Source organism: Coenobita brevimanus, chromosome 46 (genome assembly GCF_032717465.1).
Source record: "Coenobita brevimanus isolate Jiangsu-jjx chromosome 46, ASM3271746v2, whole genome shotgun sequence".
In the NCBI taxonomy this organism is placed as follows: Eukaryota; Metazoa; Arthropoda; class Malacostraca; order Decapoda; family Coenobitidae; genus Coenobita; species Coenobita brevimanus.
The window spans coordinates 38,613,706-38,634,622 of NC_136999.1; the positions used below are offsets into that span (position 1 = coordinate 38,613,706).

The 20,917-nt window shown below is 38.7% G+C and overlaps 1 protein-coding gene across 1 annotated transcript in view; it reads right to left on the reverse strand.

Annotated features, from left to right (window-relative positions):
• Window positions 1–20,674, reverse strand: part of LOC145398699 (uncharacterized) — a 35,555-nt gene extending 14,881 nt beyond the window's left edge. The window contains exons 1-2 of the mRNA XM_080271501.1: window positions 20,552–20,674; window positions 19,235–19,351 (exon numbers count right to left, since the gene is read on the reverse strand). Of these exons, the coding sequence (XP_080127627.1) occupies window positions 19,235–19,351; window positions 20,552–20,674 (240 nt within the window). The remainder of the gene's footprint in view (window positions 1–19,234; window positions 19,352–20,551) is intronic.
• Between the last annotated feature and the right edge of the window lie 243 nt (window positions 20,675–20,917).

Here is a 20,917-nt window from a genome sequence, read left to right on the forward strand (position 1 = left end):
AACCAACGAACTACAACCATCTACAATCAACTACAAGTAACAACTCTACGAGTCGTCTGTATAATTTTCTACACGCACCTACAAGTAGCAGCAGTCTTCATCCTACAACGAGTAAATCACAAGAAAAAAGGACCAAGAATACATCAAGTAAGAAAATACAAAACAAACAAACGAAGAGTGAGACACGACTCATAACTCATAACCACCAGACCTCACCTTCCTCTCTCTGCTACATCCTCCCAACCTCCACCGCTGACGCAGGAGTGAAGAGGTCAAGACGACGAAGCAAATACCAAGTCCATATTCACAACTCATCTTACTCACTCATCTTCACTCAAGTTACTCATCGTTACTCATTCACTCACCACAGCTACCAGTGTGGGAAGTCGACGTCATCATGCGTGCTTGCTGAAAATACGCCACGTCGGTCAACACACCACCTGCACCATCACTCACACCATTTCCACCACGGTAAAAATTAGTGAGTTACATAGTTACTTCATCTATACAATACACAGTGATAGACAACACATTTTGCACAAACATATAAAACGTGTTGTATAGTTACAACTTACATTCATATACTTACTTCAATTATCTTCATAATTCAATCATTAAATACTTGCACCAACAATAAATATTCTACACTGTATATATTCATTCATTTATTATAACATTTATTTACTACCAACGAGTGTTACCATTTATACGTACATAAAATACGTGTTTCATACATACAGCTATACATTATTATATCTACAAAGTGATAAAGAAAATATACCATCACAGTTACTCAGTGAGCGATTAAAATAACTGTATTAAACATTTATTAATTAAAGCTACCTAGTGGAAACAGACAAATTAAGTTACAAGGTAAACTAGAGAAAAAACAAAATGGCCAACACAAATGACGTTAGCAAGAGTTAACATCTTCAACACAATCGTGAAGACAATGATTTCCACACAGTGCTGACACATATATTGGCCACGAGAGGTACAAGTGAACAACAAGTCAGTGTATAGTTAATTCTGTATATAGTGTATATATTTATTATATAAAATAACAAAATATGGGGCTATATAATATCATTTTCAGTAATACCTGTGCAATATAAACTAAACTTTAAAAAAGTATCCCAAGGAAATTAGCCAGTAATTATGCAACCATGAACAACATAGAAAAAGCGTACACAAGCGAAAACAAACTATAGAAAATCAATACATAAAAAAAAAAAAGTAAGAAAGAAGAGAGAAATAGAGTAAGATCACATACCAAACAAATGAAAATAACTGTAAGTGTTACTACATATGCCAAAATATCACATAAACTACAAACAAAAAAGCAAATTGTTGTCTCCACAAGAAAGTGGCATGGCACATCATTACTATCATCGACCGCAGCATGACCGGATTCATATGTCAGGACTGCAATTATTACAATTATGTAACGACAAACGATTGCATTATGTTACACTTGCTACAATTATGTAACTACAAACGATATGTAACAATTATGTAACTCCATATTATAATTATGTAACGACAAACGATTGCATTATGTTACACTTGCTACAATTATGTAACTACAAACAATATGTACCATTTATGTAACAGTTGCATTAACAAGATGTAACTTTTATGTAACTTTAACTACAATTATGTAACTACAAACGATATGTAACAATTATGTAACGACAAATGATTGCATTATGTTACACTTTGCCAATTATGTAACAGTTGCATTAACAAGATGTAACTTTTATGTAACTTTAACTACAGTTATAAGGCCAAGACACTTATGTAACAGTTGCATTAACAAAATGTAACTACAATTATAAGGCCAACACAATTATGCATTATCACAATATTTTGTAACAATTCATAAAATGTTACAATTATGTATTACCACAATGCCACTACAATAACCCAAGTACATACTGTATTACAGTTAAATAATTTACTTTTAATGCATTTATTCAAATATGTATACAACTTGTTTAAAATTTAATATTACTGAATAATTACTATTTACTATAAATATTATATGTATACAATATTATAATCAATATTATGTACTAATAGATTAGCATATGTCAATGATAATTGCTGTCGGAGGACCTTCAGCTGCTCGGCCGAGCATATGTTAGGACTCCATATTATAATTACAAATCATAATAGATAAATAGATAATTAGATAGATAGAGAGACAGATAGAAGCAGGAAGTCAGATGATGAGAAGGTACTGTGTCAGCAAGAATCGAGCAATGATAAACATGCTTACACACTCTTAACTCAAGGAATGCTTTATAGGCACACGACAGCACCTCGTGATCATACACAGACATACACACATACTCACACACAGGCTTCTAGAATTTTCCAACCACAGTGGACACACGTGACACAACCCCTGCTACACCAGAATTTAGGAAAGAGAGCTGAGATGGAGGCTAGCCATAGAACAGGCAGGTCGTAGGGAGAAGGGCTTAGCAACTTGGAAGAGAGAGAGAGAGAGAGAGAGATAGGGAGATAGCTAGCGGGACTCTATTTTATACTTCGCATGGTGTGAGAGACTTGTTAATATTTTCAAGACAAATAAAAATAGTCCCATACTATTCTTTACCTCTCCTTGTCATTGAATGACAAATGGGAAAGAAGATTATCTACTTACAAAGCTACTCAAGTATAACAACTGCTCGTCCACAAGTCTAATATATATAACTTCTCTACAAGTAACTACAAAGTCTTTTTATGTGAAATATTTCTAGTTAACAACTCGTAGGTCGTTACTGGTCCCTAAAGTTGTCCTTAAGTAAATTCAAACAAGTCTCATAGAGTTAGGAGAACCGTAACATAACCTTAACTCACCTACAGTAACTATTTCTCTTCTGTCTCTTAGCTAATCCCCCCTTGAATTGGCCAATTCGTAAAGGTTACTTAGCTAGTGAAGAGGCAGTGTTGGACAACCGATGGCGATGAGGCTGCTTTTCTGTAGTTGCCTTTCTATAATTGCTTGGGCTGTCAGGGCGTCCTTGAATGTGTATGTACAAGCTAACTCGATGAGGTCTAGGAGCACAGTGAGTGAAAACGGCGGGCCCTAAGTTCCTCATAGAATTGTAGGGGTGACAGCTTGTAATGAATTACAGTACTATATACAGTTAGATTACATCATGATATATACAGGGCGAATTTAACAATTTAATCCTACTTTTAATTAAACTAAAGTTAAACCAAATATTCCCTTTAACTAGGTGAATATCTTAAATCCACATCTGCTTTACATGAAGACCTTTCCCTCCTCGCCCCATCATCTAACGCGCAGACGCAGTTTAGGTCCATGGAAATTTCCATATAATTATAAGCATTTACAATATATTTGTCCACGAGGGTTAGATGCAGTATCATTTCATTTATCAACAATAAGAATTATTAAAGAGAACGTAATTTCTAGGCTATAAAATCGCTCGAACAAGTAACAACGGTCCCTAGTTTTCCTCTGCTTCTAACCAGGGATGACTATTATAAAAAGTAGAAACAGCAACTGCTCTGGGGGAAAATATTTCCCACAGTTTGGGGTCAGGCAGAAAATGATACGCTGTATCATGTAATGTGACCCTTAACCAGGAGTTCCCTCCATAGATCTCGAGAACCATGTGCTGCGGCCCTTCTAGGTAGTGCATCGTGACCCGTTTGATCTTCACCATCCCCTGTATCCGGAGTAGCCGCTGACTCAGCGGGTATCAGTTTATCAGTTGTTTTTATACTGGTATGTCCCCTACATTTTATTTTACGAGTCTCAGCACCCCCTCTGAATCTGGGTGCATGAAGATCACTTTAGCTAATGGCCACTGGGATCTTGGCTGTTCGGTTATCAATAAGACCACATCCCCTATGTTTATAACAGATTTGCTGTTGGCAGCCTGAGCCCCATAAAATCTTTCTCGTAAGCTCAAAAGATATTCCCCACTTCCTTTTCTATTCCAAGTATCCAACACCCTTTTCAGACATTGATATCCCTCCCGCAGATGTTGTCCTAAATCATTATTTTCTATGGTAGGATCATCTACTTCTTCCTGGATATCCACACTAGGCATCGGATGGAGCCTCCTGCTATAAAACTTATGAGCCGGTGTTAAGGCCTTTAGCAAAATGATAGTGTCATCTAGATAAGTCAGGGGTCTATTACTAATCCTGGTTTCAGTTTCAGTTATTACTGTTCTTAATTCTTCTCTTGTGATCTTAGTTCTGGGTAATGTTTTCCTCAGGCAGTTCTTGACAGTACCAATCATTCGTTCGGTAAATCCATTTTGCCATGGAGCTCTTGGAGCTGTGAACTGCCAGGTACAATTTCGGATTCCCAGTTCTGACTTAACCCTTGCGTCATTCATTATGTTAAACAGTAAAAGTGCTGCTCCAACGAAATTAGTTCCGTTGTCATTTATTAACTTGCCAGGGCAAGACCTTTTAGCGGCAAATCTTCAAAAGCCATTGAGGAATGTCTCTGAGCTCAGATCTTCCGCTGTTTCTAGATGGACTGTCCTTGTGTACGCACTAGTAAATTGACAAATGTAAACCTTATGAGGAGTTCCCTCACCTGTAACAGTTATAGCCCCTGTATAGTCTTCTCTTGTTACTTGGAAGGGCCGACTCACATTTACTCTATCCCTTGATAGGGCCGGTGGTTTTGGATAGTCATATGGTCGTTGTTCATACCTCCTACAAATGATGCAGTCTTTGAGATATTTTTTTATGATCTGTCTACCCTTAGGAATCCAATACCTTTCCCGAATTTGGGCCAAGGTCTGCGGCACACCTCCATGGAGAGTGGAATCATGGGCTTCCTTTATAATTAATTGTACAAAGTATCCGCTCTTGGGTAATAAAATGGGGAGTTTGGTTTGGAGAGGCAAATCAGCCTTTATTAATCGGCCCCGACACCTAATCAGACCCTTTCCGTCTAAGAACAAGCCTAAATCCATTATCAGCTTATTCCTGTTCCCAGTGCCTTGGCCTAAAAGGATTTATATTTCCCTGTAATAGTTCCTTTGTATTCTTTTCATCCAATATTCTAGGGGATCTGACTTCTGAAACCCCACTTTCCTATTCAAAAATTCAACAACCAATTTAGTAGTGTTTATAAGTTGTCTTATTGATGAGAATCGGCTGATGTCAATTACTTCTGGCTCAGGTACTACAGGATCCAAGTTCACTACACTAACCTCAGCAATACTGCACTGTTTCTGCTCAGGCCAATCCTTAGTGAGTAACCATTTAGCATCTTTAAACCACAAGTTATCCTTGATCAGTCTTACAGTCGAACCTCTCGAAAGCAGATCAGCTGGATTTTGTTTAGCGGATGCATGCATGGAAGGCAGCTCTTTAATAGTCTTCACTCTATTACGGAAGAAAGAAATTTTACTGTCTTCCTTTCCTATACAGTAAAGACAAATCTCACTGTTAGTCCATATGCAAATATCCTCAAACTGAGTATCAAGAGTAGTGGTGATATACCTGGCCAATTTAATTTCTACTTCTTTGGAAGCCAACTCCATTTGAGGTAGGGTCCTTCCTCTAATTGGTGCAACTCTGGCTTTGGACATAATAATCTTACTATCCTCTCCTGTTGCGCAATAAGCTACTGCTCCATAGGCCCTTTAAAAAGCATCACAAAATATGTAAAAGTGCGACTTCTCATTACTGTTTATTTCCCTGGGAATACATGCTTGATGCGGTCTCAAACTCCATTCTGATCTGTTCCCATTGTTCCACATATGTCTCACCTAATTCAGTGTCCCAGTCTAACTTTTCTCGCCAAGTCTCCTGGACTAAACATATGCCCCTAATAACTATAGGACTGATCAATCCTAATGGGTCAAATAACATGGAGACCTGACTTAACAAGGACCTCTTGGTGAGAGTGATATCAGAGAAATTAATTGGTTTCAAACTTATTACATCAGCTGTTGTATCCCAGTTAAGACCTAACACATTTTGAATTTTTGGAACGTCAGAATCTGGAAAGTCTCTGGTATTTTATTCCTAAAAAGTAGTGAATTTGTATTCCAGCTCTGTAATTTTGCCTTCTCACATTCAGAATTGGCTATTTAAGCCTTCAATGCTTCCGACTCAGCAACACCTTGCAAATCATCCATGTTAAAAGCTATTTCTGAGCATTTGGCATTTTCAAAATGATGCTTTAAAGTGTTGCAAAGAAGGAAAGGACTAGCACAAGAGCCAAAGAGCACCGATCGGAAACAGTAAGTTTTCAATGGATTATCCTCATTTTGAGGATCATGAGGCCAGAGGAATTTTGTAAAAATCCTCCTCTCTCAGTCCTATTCTGAGAAGAGCCTTACTAATGTCTGCTGTATAAGCGTAAGGTTTCTCTCTAAATCGTAGTAACACATTTCCTAGCTTCTCTGTTAGTGTAGGTCCAGAGTATAGGTAATCGTCCAAGCTAGCCGATCTCTTGGACGCTTTACTACTACAATTGAATACTATCCTTATGGGAGTAGTTACTGAATCCTTGCTTACAGCATGACGTGGTACCGTAAGTAATATCCTCCTTTATGGTTAACAGGGAATTCTACCTCTTCTATAAATTTATTCTTCAATTGATCCTTTATAATATTATCATACATGGTCAGATGATCTGGTTTATCTCTCAACTTCCTTAGGCGAGAATTTAACTGAGCCTTAGCTGCTTGGTAATTTGTTGGTATCTCCAAATGGTCTAGTTTCCATAGTAATCCTACCAAATATTGTCCATCCTTAAATTCCACAGACTGATTATACAAATCCAAGGTTATTTTACCTTCAGGGGTTGGTTCCTCAGAGTGTATTCCTACAGTGTCCAGGTCCCACAGTTTGTGTACAGGTTCAATACTTTCATCCAACAAGTCATTTATCGAGTAGGTTCTAATTCTGCACCTATTCTAGCTACCATCAATGACTGTGTGGGGGTAACAAAGACTGAGTCTACTAGTTTGACCTCTCATATAACTTGTTTTGGAAAAGGCAACTGACCCATAATAAGGTTACCTCCTGGACTCTTGAACAACTATACCTTATTCCTTCTGAAGGTCCTATGTAGGAATCTTCCACAATAATCAGAACCAATTATCATTTTTATGGGACCCACATTATCTGATTCCACATTCCGTTTAGCCAACTTTATCCCTGAGCTTTGTAAATAATCAGAGGTTTCCTTCAAGCCCTTTATATATATACTTGTCTCCATATTATCTAGCACAGCTGCTGTTTTATGGCATTTATATCTGCCTAATTGTATTACAGGTCTAATCAAATCAAAAGACTGAGCATTCTTAGTTGTTAAGAATCCTATAATGGCTTTATTTACTTTGCCAATAATAGGTAACTTTAATTTCTTCACAATGTCTGCAGAAATGAAGGTGTTCTGAGCACATGCATGAAACAGGGTACATATTAATAGGTTTCTATTCTCAAACAAAACCTTCGCATCAGCTATGGGAACTGCAGCTGGCATTACTAATCGAGCATTCCCTTTTGTAATTGTCATATTGACGCTTGCAGGTTTAGGAACTTCAATCTTCATACTAGGGCATAAAGCACTATGTTGATGATCTTTTATGCATTTAAAATAAAGATTTAATTTAGTCTTACAGTCAGCGGCAGTATGTTCGGAGTTCATAAAAATTACACAACACCCCACTTCCTGAAGCTTTCCTACTCTAGAAGCATAATCAGGAACTGTTGACAAGATGCACTGGAATGTTGCCCACCACAAAATACACAAACTTTCCTGTCCTTTGCCATGGAAGATTTTACTTCCTTAATATCCTCAGCTTGTCTGTTCTTTATCCTTAATACTTTATCCTCAGCTTGTAAGGAACTAAGGAAAGTACCTATCTCTTCTTTAGGCACATACTTAGTCTTCTCTGACTTAGCTTTTCCAGCCGGTTGGTTAAGTGGGTTTTTTCTTAATATCAGTCTTCTGTTTGACCTGAGTAGGTTTTACTGTTCCTTGCAAATGTTTACAGAGTTGCATCAAGCCTTCCTCAATCTCTTTGCAGGAGAAATTATTCTTTTGATACCTACCATACAAAGCATCCTTGGTTTTCGGTGAAAGCTTTAAGGACACAGTTCTTGAAACCATCCAATCTGATGCCTTAATATCGTCTTAACTACAACTTATAGCAATTCTAAATTTTTGCAAGGAATCAAAATCGTGTCTAGGTATGGGTAATTAAATTACAGCCTTCAGTAACTGAGTAATAACTTGCTCCCTGTCTTCGTAGTTTTGTCTAAGGAAGGTCAAGGCCACCTCATAATTATTTTCTTCTACTTGTAATTATTTTATTAGTTGATATGGTGTTCCTTTGACCTGTCCTAACAGATATGTAAGTTTACTGACTTTAGAGAGATCTGTTCTATCGTGTACTAAATATTTGAACTGGTCGCAGAAAGATTTCCAGTTCTGCTCCCCATCAAACTCCAGAAGCGTTATTTGTGGTAACACACCTCTACTCTGTTGTTCCACAACTTGTGTTTCCGCGGCAGTCTCGGCTAATTTTGACTCTAGTGTCTTTACTGCAGTTAAGTATTCTTCTAATTTACCTTCAAACTTCGTAGTTTGACTCTAAAAGTTCCTTATCATCAGCCTTTACCATAGGCGCTTCTAAAGTTATATAACTTTCTTCATACTTGTTCCATCGGTCTTTCAGGATATTTAGAAGACTATTTAATTTCTCCTTGGACAGAAATATTTCGTCCAACGACTGTTCACAAACATTAATGGCTCTAGTTACCCATCCTGCCTTACTACTAGGTCTTTGCAGTATAGAAACAGACATGTTGACTGATTTCTAATTTAATAATTTAATTATGAGTTTCAACCACAATTTTACCCCAGCTTAGTAATTATCTGATTTTTTAAAATTTCGAAGAGGGTAGGGATTAGGTCCTCTTTGTGCAAACTATCCTCCTGGGTTATTAAACCTCTAAGGTTGTATTTATCCCCCCCTCTCAATTTCCATGTATTCATTACAGCTCACCTAATTATTTATTTAATTTTGAGGAGTGTAGAGATTAGGTCTATAATTTCTACCTATCCCCCAGGGTTATTAAACCTCTAGGGTTATATTTCATCCCCACATGCAGTTCCCAAAACAACCATATTCCCCGAGCTCAGACTAATTACCCCTTAATACTCCATAGGCCCAGCCATAGCTTGTATAGCATAGAACTGTCCTTTCTTACGTTCTATATAAGTTATAAATTTCTGCAGAACCGCTTCCCTACCATGACGGTTCCAATGTATACCATCAGCTTTCAACGTTGCCTGGAAGGGCTTGGCGTTAAAAAGTATGAAATCCCTCCCCTTCCTGATCCTTTGCAACTTCCTGTTCACAGCTCTGCTGATTAATTTATAGTTCTATAGCAACCTGGAAAGCCATAAGGTAGGTTTCTTGGCTCCAGGAGGGTTATGGCTACCGATGATTTACATGAGCCTTCTATGGCTCCTACCATGGCTAATATATTCTCCACTACTTCATTGACCTCCAATTCCTTATGGATATCATTTCCTCCCAAGAATAGGACAGTACGGTCATGCTCCCCATCTAATACGGCATTCAGCCTCTCATCTTCAGAGAAAGAGCTTGCCCTTCCTCTCGGAGCTCGGTAGATACGTATTTCCATGTCCTACACTTCAACAGAACGCGGTAGTAAATTATGCAAGACGAAAGGAACTTTAAACACCTCAGCGCTTCGGCACCCATCGGCTCTCCTCACTCAGTAGAGGCACCAAAATGTGAAAAATATTTAATGTATACAAGTCGGTAGCCTCATGAGGGCACTAACAATGTGAAAAATTTCTAGTATTTTCTAGTAAACAACTCGTAGGTCGTTACTCATCCCTAAAGTTGTCCTTAAGTAAATTCAAACAAGTCTCATAGAGTTAGGAGAACCGTAACTTAACCTTAATTCACTTACAGTAACTATTTCTCTTCTATCTTTTAGCTAATCCCCCCATGTATTGGCCAGTTCGTAAAGGTTACTTAGCTAGTGAAGAGGGAGGGTTGGACAACCAATGACGATGAGGCTGCTTTTCTGTAGTTGCCTTTCTGTAGTTGCTTGGGCTGTTAAGCATCCTTGAATGTGTATGTACAAGCCAACCCGATGAGGTCTAGGAGCACAGTGAGTGAAAATGGCGGGCCCTCAGTTCCTCATAGAATTGTAGGGGTGCCACTATTAATAAATTACAGTATTAAATACAGTTAGATTACATCATGATATATACAGGGCGAATCTAACAAATTAATCCTAGTTTAAATTAAACTAAAGTTAAACCAAATATTCACTTTAACTATGTGAATATCTTAAATTCACATCTGCTTTACATGAAGACCTTTTCCTCCTCACCACGTCATCTAACGCGCAGACGCAGTTTAGGTCCGTGGAAATTTCCATATAATTACATGTATTTACAATATAGTTGTCCACAAGGGTTAGATGCAGTAGCATTTCGTTTATCAATAATAAGAATGATTAAAGAGAACATAATTTCTGGGTTATAAAAACCGCTCAAACAAGAAACAACAGTCTCTAGTTTTCCTCTGCTTCTAACCAGGGATGACTATTATAAAAAATAGAGAGTGCAACTGCTCTGGGGGAAAATATTTCCCACAATTTGTGTCCTTCCAACAACATCCAAGCTTCACTTCCATAAGTTAGAGTTGGTATCACAATACTGTCATGTAATAACTTTTTCATTTCCATGCTCACTTCCCTGTTTCTTATCACTGCTTTCAAGAAACCAGCAACCTTTCTTCCATGTTGTACCCTTTCAAGCACTTCACCCTCCAATCTTTCATCCATACTCATCACACTCCCCAAGTACTTAAACGTACTCACATTTTCCATTTCCTCACCATCCAACCTTGCTGTACATTCACTGACTTCACCTCTCTCAAAGACCATCACTTTACTCTTCCTTACATTCACCTTTAGATTCCTTTTCTTACACACTCTCTCAAACTCATCCACCATGCCTTGAAGCTCCCCTTCGTCTTCACTTAATAACACAGTATCATCTGCAAACAACAGTACAAGGAGTTTCCAAACATTACCCTCTCTCGCTAGGGCCACTCCAACATCCACTGCTCTACCTTGTACCTCTTTTACTACCCCATCCATGAACAGATTGAACAACCATGGAGACATGACACGTCCCTGTTTCAACCCAGCCTTCAAAGAGAAAAATTCACTCAGTTCACCATCCACACGCACTGAAGCCTTAGCACCATTATACATACTCTTCACAGCATTCAACAACTTCCCATCTACTCCATAATTAATACTTTCCACAATCAATGTCTATCCACCCTGCCATATGCTTTTTTCAAATCCATGAAGGTCGCATACAACTTCTTTCCCTTCTCTAGAATCTTTTCCACTAAAGATCTAAGAATGAATATCTGATCCACACAACCTCTTCCCCTCCTAAAGCACCCCTATTGTTCTCCAACTAATTCCTCTGTTATTTCCCTCACTATGTCAATAAGCATCCTACCATACACTTTTCCTATTACAGTAAGAAGACAAATGTCCCTATGAGTGCCACATACTTCTTTTTCCCCCTTTCCTTTGTACAAGGGAATAATTATACCTGACTTCCAATCCTACGGGACTCTACCTTCCTCCCAGGCCAATCTGCACATCTTCCACATCCACTCTGCTACTATCTCTCCCCCATGCTTCAGCATTTTACCACACACTCCATCAATTCCTGGGGCCTTCCTCAATTTGACTTTCTTCATTGCATCCACAACTTGTGTCCTACTGATTTCTTCCTGTCATCTCACCTCCTTCCTTCTCCCAGCCATTCCCAGCCACTTATATTCGCATTACTTCCGTCCTCTATGTTCAACAATTCCTTTAAGTGTTCTCTCCATTTTTTCTCCCTTCTCCACCAGTAATCTACCATTTTTATCTTTCACTCGCCTACTAACTTCACTACCACCCTGTCTTACTCTCTTCACCTATTTACAGAACATTTTCTTACAGTCCCTCCACCTTACACTCAAAAACCTTCCAAATCCTTCATCCACTCCCTTCTTACTCTCTCCTATTAATCTTTTCACCTCTTTCTTTCTACATATATCTCTCTCTTCCGCCTCTTAACTTCTTCCTCACCTCTAGTCTCATCCATTCATTGTATGGTTTCTTTTTTTGTGCCACAGTTTGTCTCACCTCTTCATTCCACCATGCTGTTTCTTTCACTCCCTTCCGTCTTCTCTTCACCCCACACACCACATCACATGCTGCACATATTTCTTCTGTGAATATCTTGCACACACCTTCCACGTCCCCCATCTGCTCCAATTCATATTTACCCAATCATTCCTCGACTTCTCTCTTATATTCTGCCTTTTTCTCATTCTCTTGTAACCTTTCCACTCTCCTTGCAACTACTCCTTACTCCCGTCCTTCCCTTCTTCTATTTCTCCATCTTACTTGGATCTTGATTCTGGTCATCGCCAAGTAGTGGTCAGAAAGTCCACTCCCCCAACCTCTATAAGCTCTTGCATCCATTACATCTTCTCATTCTTTCATCCACATACACATAAACAATCATTGCCCCATTCTCATATATCTCAGCAGGCACACACCACTCACCAACTATTCCATCCACCTTTACATTTTTTACTTTACCATTCATATCACCAATCAAAAACACTCTCATTCCTTCCAAACTTTTCCATGCACACTTCCACATTTGTCCAGAACTCTTCTCTCACTCTGCTTGTACGGTCTTGCATTGGCGCATATATGCACACAATCGTCTACATTTGTATTCCAACTTTCAGTCTTACCCACACAATCTTTGAGCCAACTGATCCATACTCTCATATGTTCTTCTTCCAACTTTTACTCACAAGAATACACACTCCTTCTTTTGCCCTCTCGTTCTCTCATACTCCTGCACATATACCCCATCGTACTCCCATTCTCTCACACTCTCACCTCCCCATTTAGTTTCAGTTACTCCACATACATCCACTTTCACGCCCTCAAGCACCTGGACAATCTCTCTCTTTCACCTCATCATTCACATCCCTTACATTCCACGTTGCGATCCGTTCCATGTCCTTTGTCCGATCCTTGGTCGTCATCTTTTGGTCAGTCCTTGTCTGAGGCTTCTTGTTCGTCTTTTAGTTAGCTGTTTTCCGGGGAGGGGCACTAACCCTCCACCAACCTTTTTAGTCGCCTCATACGACAAGCAGGGATACTGGGGGAGTATTCTTGAAAACATCCACTCTAGCCCTTTTCTGCTAAGCTTACAATCTCTTGGTGTCCAGTCAGTCAACCTCTTGCTTCATCGGTTATCCCTTGTTCTTGCTACATGGCCTACCCACCTACATTTCTGTTCTTTTATTACTTCTATAATATCTTTGACTTTAGCCGTTATCTCACCCAAGTTGATCTTTTCCTGTCTCTCAAAGATATTCCCAACACTGACCTTTCCATTGCTCTCTGAGAACGGATTAATTTATTTTCCATCGATTTTGTCAGTTTCCAGGCCTCACAACCATACGTCATAGCTAGAATAATACATTCATTATATACTTTTCGTGTCATACGGCTGGCAAGCCATTTTTCATAATGTCTGTATGTTTACCGAAAGCTTTCCATCCAATTGTAATCCGTCTTTTTATTTCACTATCATTATCTTTCGTTTATTTTAGCATTTGTCCCAAGTAATTGTACTCCTCGACTTCTTCAAGAATTTCTCTACTTATTCTAATGACGCTTTTTGGTGTATGTGGATAAAACATTACTGTAGTTTTACTCTGGTCCATCTTTAGCCCTACTTTGAGACTCTCTGTTCAGGTCATTTAGCATTTCTTGCAATTTCTCAGCTGTTTCTGAGATTAGGACAATGTTATCTGCAAATCTTAAATGGTTTAGCTTTTCTCCATCTATGTTCACTCCTTTGTTTTCCCAGTCTTTCTGAAAATACTTTCTAGGCATGCTGTAAATAATTTTGATGAAATAGTATCTCCCTGTCGCACGCCCTTCTCAATCTTAATTTTTTCCGAGTCCTTATGTAATTTAACTGTATCAGTTGAAAGGGTACAGCAGGGAAGAAAGGTTGCTGGTTCCTTAAAAGCAGTGATAAGAAACAGGGAAGTGAGCATGGAAGTAAAAAAGTTACTACATGACAGTATTGTGATACCAACTCTAACGTACGGAAGTGAAGCTTGGACAGTGTTGGAAGGACACAAGTCAAGAGTGAGAGCAGTGGAAATGAGTTATTTAAGAGGAACCTGTGGAGTCACGTGGAGAGACAGGCTGACGAATGAGGATATAAAGGAGCGTTGTGGTGTGGATGTGGATGTGATAGGAAGCGTTGTGAGGAACACACTGAGGTGGTTTGGCCATGTGGAGAGGATGGAGGGTGAAAGATTGACGAAGAGAGTGTATGTGAGTGAGGTGGAGGGTGGAAGAGGGAGGGGGAGACCGAGGATGAGATGGAGGGATGGGGTGGAGAGGTATATGAGAGAGGGGGGTGTGAGTTGGGAGCAGGGCAGTGAAATGGCGGGGGACAGGGCGACTTGGAGGCGATTTGTTTGTGGCCACCCCAAACGGGATTGAGGCGTCTGGCAATAGATAGATAGATAGATAGATAGTTCCCGTTTTATAAATGTTCTCAAGCATTCTTATTCACTCCTTGTTCTCGCAGTGAATTTATAATTGCTATGTTCTCCACTGAGTCGTAAGCTTTTTCGTAATCAACAACACCTAAGCACAGTGAATTTATTATATTCTCTAGTTTTCTCAATTAGCTGATTCATTGTTTGTAGATGATCAGTAGTTGAATATCCCCTTCGGAATCCTGCCAGTTCACGAGGTTGGTTTTCTTCCAGATTTTTAGGTATTCTGTTCGTAAGGACTTTAGCGAAGAGTTTGTAAATGATAATAAGCTAATGGGTCTATAGTTACTAAAATCTTTTGAGTCATCTTTTTTGTAAAGTAATATAACTATTGCATTACACCATGTTTTGGGAATTTTCTTCTTTTGTATGCATTCGGTAAATGAGTGAGCAAGCCTATTATGTAAAGTAATATAACTATTGCGTTACACCATGTTTTGGGAATTTTCTTCTTTTATATATTCGGTAAATAAGTGAGCAAGCCCATTATGTACTTCTGCTCCTGCATACAACAGTGAATCCGCTACTATTCCATCTTTTCCCGGAGGTTCCCTCTTTTCATATTTTTAAGAGAAATATTTACTTCGTCTGGTGTTACTTCAGGTATTTCACTTGCGTCAGCTGAAAAGCTAGTTATTGTTGGTACTATGGTCTTTGATGCATACAGTTCTTTGTAAAATTTTTTCAACTCTCCTCAACATCTTATCTCTGCATTTAATGACTTCACCGTTTTTGTCTTTCAGTGATATAATTTGTTGCTTTCCTGGCACCATTTTACTTCGGACCTGTTTCAGACTTTTTTTCTTTTTTGATAGTTTCTTTGATCCGATACATGTTTCTCTTTCTTTTTTCTTATCTTTGTCTTTTGTTGATAAGTTTATTTAATTCCGCTCATTCTATTTCATCTTTGTTTTTTACTTTCATTTCCTTTCTTTTTTTCATGAGCTCAAGTGTCTTTTCTGAATTTTTCTTGGCTTTGGTTGTATCAGGTTTTCCTACTACCTCCGCAGATTCTCTAAGCACTCTGCATATTTCTTGGCTTTGGTTGTATCAGGTTTTCCTACTACCTCCGCTGATTCTCGAAGCACTTTTGTTAGCCTGTCATTCAGCTGATCAGTGTCACATTCAGCATTACTTAGAGCCTGAAATCTGTTCTTTATTTCCAACTGAATGGCTGCTTTGTTTTCATTTACTTTTATTGGGCATATCTTTTTATATTTAATCATCTTCTTTCTTTCACTTTTGAAATTGAACCTGGATGTGCAACCCTCCATTCTAGGGTCACTTCCAATATTTACCTTATTGATCGTGTTATCTGCTATAATGAAGTCGATTTCATTCTTTGTTTCTCCATTTGGGCTTCTCCATGTCCACTTTCTCCCTGCTCTTTTGTGAAAGAATGTATTAATTATTCTCATGTTATACATTTCAGCAAAGTTTATCAGCATTTCTCCTCTTTCGTTCCCCTCTCACACTCAATAATTTCCCATACATGCTTCTCCATTTTTTGATTTCCCAACTTTTGCATTGAAGTCTCCCATGAGAATTGTATATGTGGTCTTTTCTTTTTCCATAATCTGGGAGATATCATCATAGAATGTTTCTATTTCTTCATCTGAGCTTTGAGAAGTTGGTGCATATACCTGTATTACTTTCAGGGTATATTTTTTGCACAGTCTAATGAGAACAAATGCTACTCTGTCAGATACACTGCTAATTTAACAATGTTGTCTGCAAGTTTTCTGTTAATTAGAAATCCTACACCACTAACTCTTCCATTTGGCTTTCCTCTGTAATAAAATAGATGGTTGCTCTCTTCGAGCTGATTTACTTTTTCATCCTTTCTGTGGGTCTCACTCAAACCCACAATATCCCAGCTAATGTTTTCTAGTTCAGTCATTAAGATATCAAGTTTGTAATCTTCTGCGAGTCTTCTTACATTGTATGCATAGATCTTCATGGTTTTCTTCATGGTCTCTAATTTGCAAGCACAGTGCCTACTCATTTTCAGTGGCACACTGCCCGTAAGCACAGAAGCCAGTGCGGTTGGACCTTTAGTAGACGATGATCCAACAAGAATGTCCATCAAATCATTTGCAATAGAACTCATATATATATATATATATATATATATATATATATAATATACACTGTATATATTGATGTGTGTGCGTGTGTGTGTGCGTGTGTGTGTGACCAGTAAACTACAAACGGGAAACTTAAAGGAAACGACCTGGGTTAAATTACAGTAGAACCCATGTCCAAAAGTTTGCAAATACTCTTTTTTTTGCAATGAAGGCGAAGGAAAGAAAGACAAATTGCGATTTTGTTAGTACTGAGGGCACATTGATTTTTTACATATACAGAAGATGAACAGGGAAAGGAGAAGAAATTAAATACATATAAAACATTTCATATACAAAATTACAAGTGTCCTCCATTCACTATGAAAAAAAAATCAGCAACAGTTGGACTTGAACTGTTGTAGGTTTAAGTATGGGAGAAACTAAACTGGGGATGCGAGTTCCACTCAGCGGGGCTTGGTATAAGTAGAAAGATTTCATTGTCCTTGCTATGATAGTGCTACGAGTGAGACTATGTTTTTGGTAATCAATCAATCAATCAATCAATCATTTCCTGTGGCACCCTTGGGGATGCATAGGGCCTCGATGAACTCACACCACCACATCCTATCTTGTGCTAACTCCTCAAGATCTCCCCAACACTCATCTCCAGCTTCCCGTCTCATTGTCCTCACCCACGTCTCTTTTGGCCTTCCTCTACCTCTCCTACCAAGTGCCACCCACCCTGGTGTACCTCGTACTATTCCCTGTCTCCTATACACATGTCCTAGCCACTTCCATCGTGAGAATCTAACATATTCATCGATCGGCTGCACTCCCGTTATTTCTCTAATTCTACTATTTGGTATCCTTTCCCACCACTTAACTCCTAATATTCTTCTAAGTGCTTTATTTTCAAACACCAAGAATTTATTTTCCATAGTCACTGTGCTGTACCAAGACTCGTGTCCATAAATTAAGATACTCCTAACCATTACCTTATAAATTTTGATTTTTGTATGCACAGAGAAATTGTTATTATTCCAAATATTTTTAAGCATTCCCATTGCCTGATTAGCCTTCTTTAACCTTTCCTCGAATTCAAAGTTCAAAGAACCATCCTTGGCTAAATAAGTACCTAAATATTTAAACCTATCAACTTGCTTTACAACCATACCTTCAATTACACATTCCTGCGCATTTTCCATATTCATATTGATTATTTCAGTTTTTCCACAATTAATAACCAAACCCACCTTGCGACCTTCACTCACCAAACAGTCCAACACTCTCTGCATCTCTTCTGGCCCATCACAAATCAAAACTATATCATCTGCATAATCTAAATCCAAAAGTTTCCTGTTCTCTCCCCAAAGTATACCTGCACCGGTTTCTGTTCCAACGCGTTTCATAATGTAATCAATGACCAATATAAATAGTAAAGGCGATAGAACACCACCTTGAATTACTCCGGACTTGACTTCAAACGAATCACTAAGACAACCATCAACCATCACTTTACAAAATGTGTCCTCATGCATGTTCATAATGACCCTCACAAACTCCTCTGGTATTCCATAATGTCTCATGATCTTCCCCATAGTCTCTCTCGAAACACTATCAAAAGCCTTTTCAAAATCAACAAAACAAAGACTTAACGGTACTCTCATTTCATTAACTTGCTGCATCAAATGCCTAACTATAAAGATCTGATCATTGCAACCACGTCCCTTTCTAAAACCAGCCTGTTCATCCCTCAGAATACCCTCAACCACCGGCTCCAACCTATTTAACAACACTCTACTGAAAACTTTCAAAGCTATCGGTGACAAAGAGATTCCCCTCCAATTACCACATTCACTCAGGTCTCCCTTCTTCGGAACTTTAACAATTACACCATTCTTCCAAACTGATGGTAGTAACCCCGTCACCCATATCTTATTGAATAGCTTGGTCAAGATCATTATTAATCTATCCCCCTCCACTTTAAACATTTCCGGAAATAAACCATGGTGCCTTATTATTCTTTAACTGTTTTACTGCTTTCTCCACTTCTGCAAGGCTCAACTCTCCTGTTTCTATATTTAAATCTTCCTGAGCAGACGGTATATCCTCTTCTGGTGGTATTGATCTATTAAGAACTGTCTCAAAATGCTCTTTCCATCTATTTTTAATATCTCCATCTTTGGTCAATAAATTTCCTTCCCTGTCTCTAACTGGTATTTCCTTGCGTTTACCTGCATTACCACTCAGTTCTCTAATCGATTCATATGCTATTCTTTGACTCTGTCCATCATTTTTGTTTATTAAGATTTCAGTCTCTGCAACCTTTTCATCCACACATCTTCTTTTATCTCTCCTAGCTAACCTTCTTACTTCTGAATTCAAACTCCAGTACGCAGCTCTTGCTAATTCAATCTCTCGTTCATTAATATATTATTATAATCATTAATATATTATCGCACAACATACCCGCTGAGCTTCACCAACGGTCTTGATAAGATGTTCCCGAGTTGTGTTCTGGTCTTGACCATGAATCTTGCCCTCGAAAACTCCCAGACCCCAGGGTGCTCGCAGCCTGGGCAGATCCTGTTCCAGTGCAATTCATTATTAGACCTGTCGTTCACTTCTACCTGCCCTGCAACATTCTAGTGCAGCTACTTGCCAGTTACTCCAGAGGAGGGTTGGATAAATTTGTGTCATACAATTACATTGTTATTATCGTTCATCATACGCTATGCCATTTGCAGACATACGGATTCTTTTCTGCTTCAAACATGCTGCAAACAGGTGCCACAGTACCAAAATAAAATACAACTCACAATCCATTATGCCTGCACTACATTACGGCCCACGACACCACGATAAATTCATCACATCCACGACACTATGGCAACCCATTCAATCGTTCAGCATAAGCTCTAAAAAAAAATCTCTGGGAGTGACCGGTTGTAATGGCCACTATCCTGCAGTCCTCGATTACGGTCCAGATAAGCCTGGAGTTACAACACCAGCAACAGCAGCAGCAATAACAACAATGACAATTAGAGAACAGACAATTAAAAACAGAGCAGTGCATTCCACAATGAATCTCTTTATCTAATAATTCTCTTTTACATATGCTGATAAATAAAAATTACAATGACCAGTTCTTCATGGTACACTGTAGGATTAGACTTGGACATTCAGGAGGCTTACAGCCAAGAAAACATCGCAAGATGGCTTAAGCTGGGCTGAGAAGGGGTGTGTAGGGAAATGGCAGGGTGCATGTGAAAGAGTTAGTGTCTTATGTTTGCGTGTATCAGGAGTCGGTAGTTTCTTCCCCCTTATTACGATTCGCTCAGTCGATTTACGTCCATATACATTTGGCAGCGAAAGTTCTGTCGGCTGTCCTACAGTACTTCAGTCTCCAAGGGCCATGAAAATCATTCTGATGACTCTACATCAACTGACACTAATTATTTGGCCATAGATCAGTGTCATCTGTGTCATATGCTTCGGATTCAAGTCACAAATTTTCAAAGACTGTAGACAGAAAAACAGTAGATACAGAACTTTAGTTGGCAATAGTACTGTACCTACTCTATGCTAGGTGAATAAGGACATGAGAACTTGGTGAAAGTGCGTGAGGCTAAGTAGTGAGCAACCATTCAACACCTTATGCCTACATCTAGTAGTGCATTAAATTTCCTCTTTAGCTAGTCATCCTCTAGCATACAACTAATTATCGCCGTCTGCTTTAGATCGATAAGTAATGAAGTAACACTGGAAGCACAATTTTATACTCACCCTGGACACGAGGGAGGTCCAGTACGAGCCATCTGTCACCACAAACACGGAGGAGTGCCTGCATGACTGTATGGCCAACATGGCGTCCAGTGCAGCATGAAACTCTGCCACTGATTCGGTCATGTCTGGAACAAACATAAACTCGGAAACAAAATAAAATGGTATCTCGCATAGTTCATCTAATCTTTATCCCATAAGTACAGTTAATGTTAATATTGTATTGTGTTAATCATTTAGTCTGTAAGGTGATGTCAATATGATGACTAAAATGACAACAACAAAAAACTTCAACACAGCACAAATCACCGTCAGTAATAATGAAGTAATATTTGAAAATATGAAAGTTTGCTTATGTTTTTCCACTGT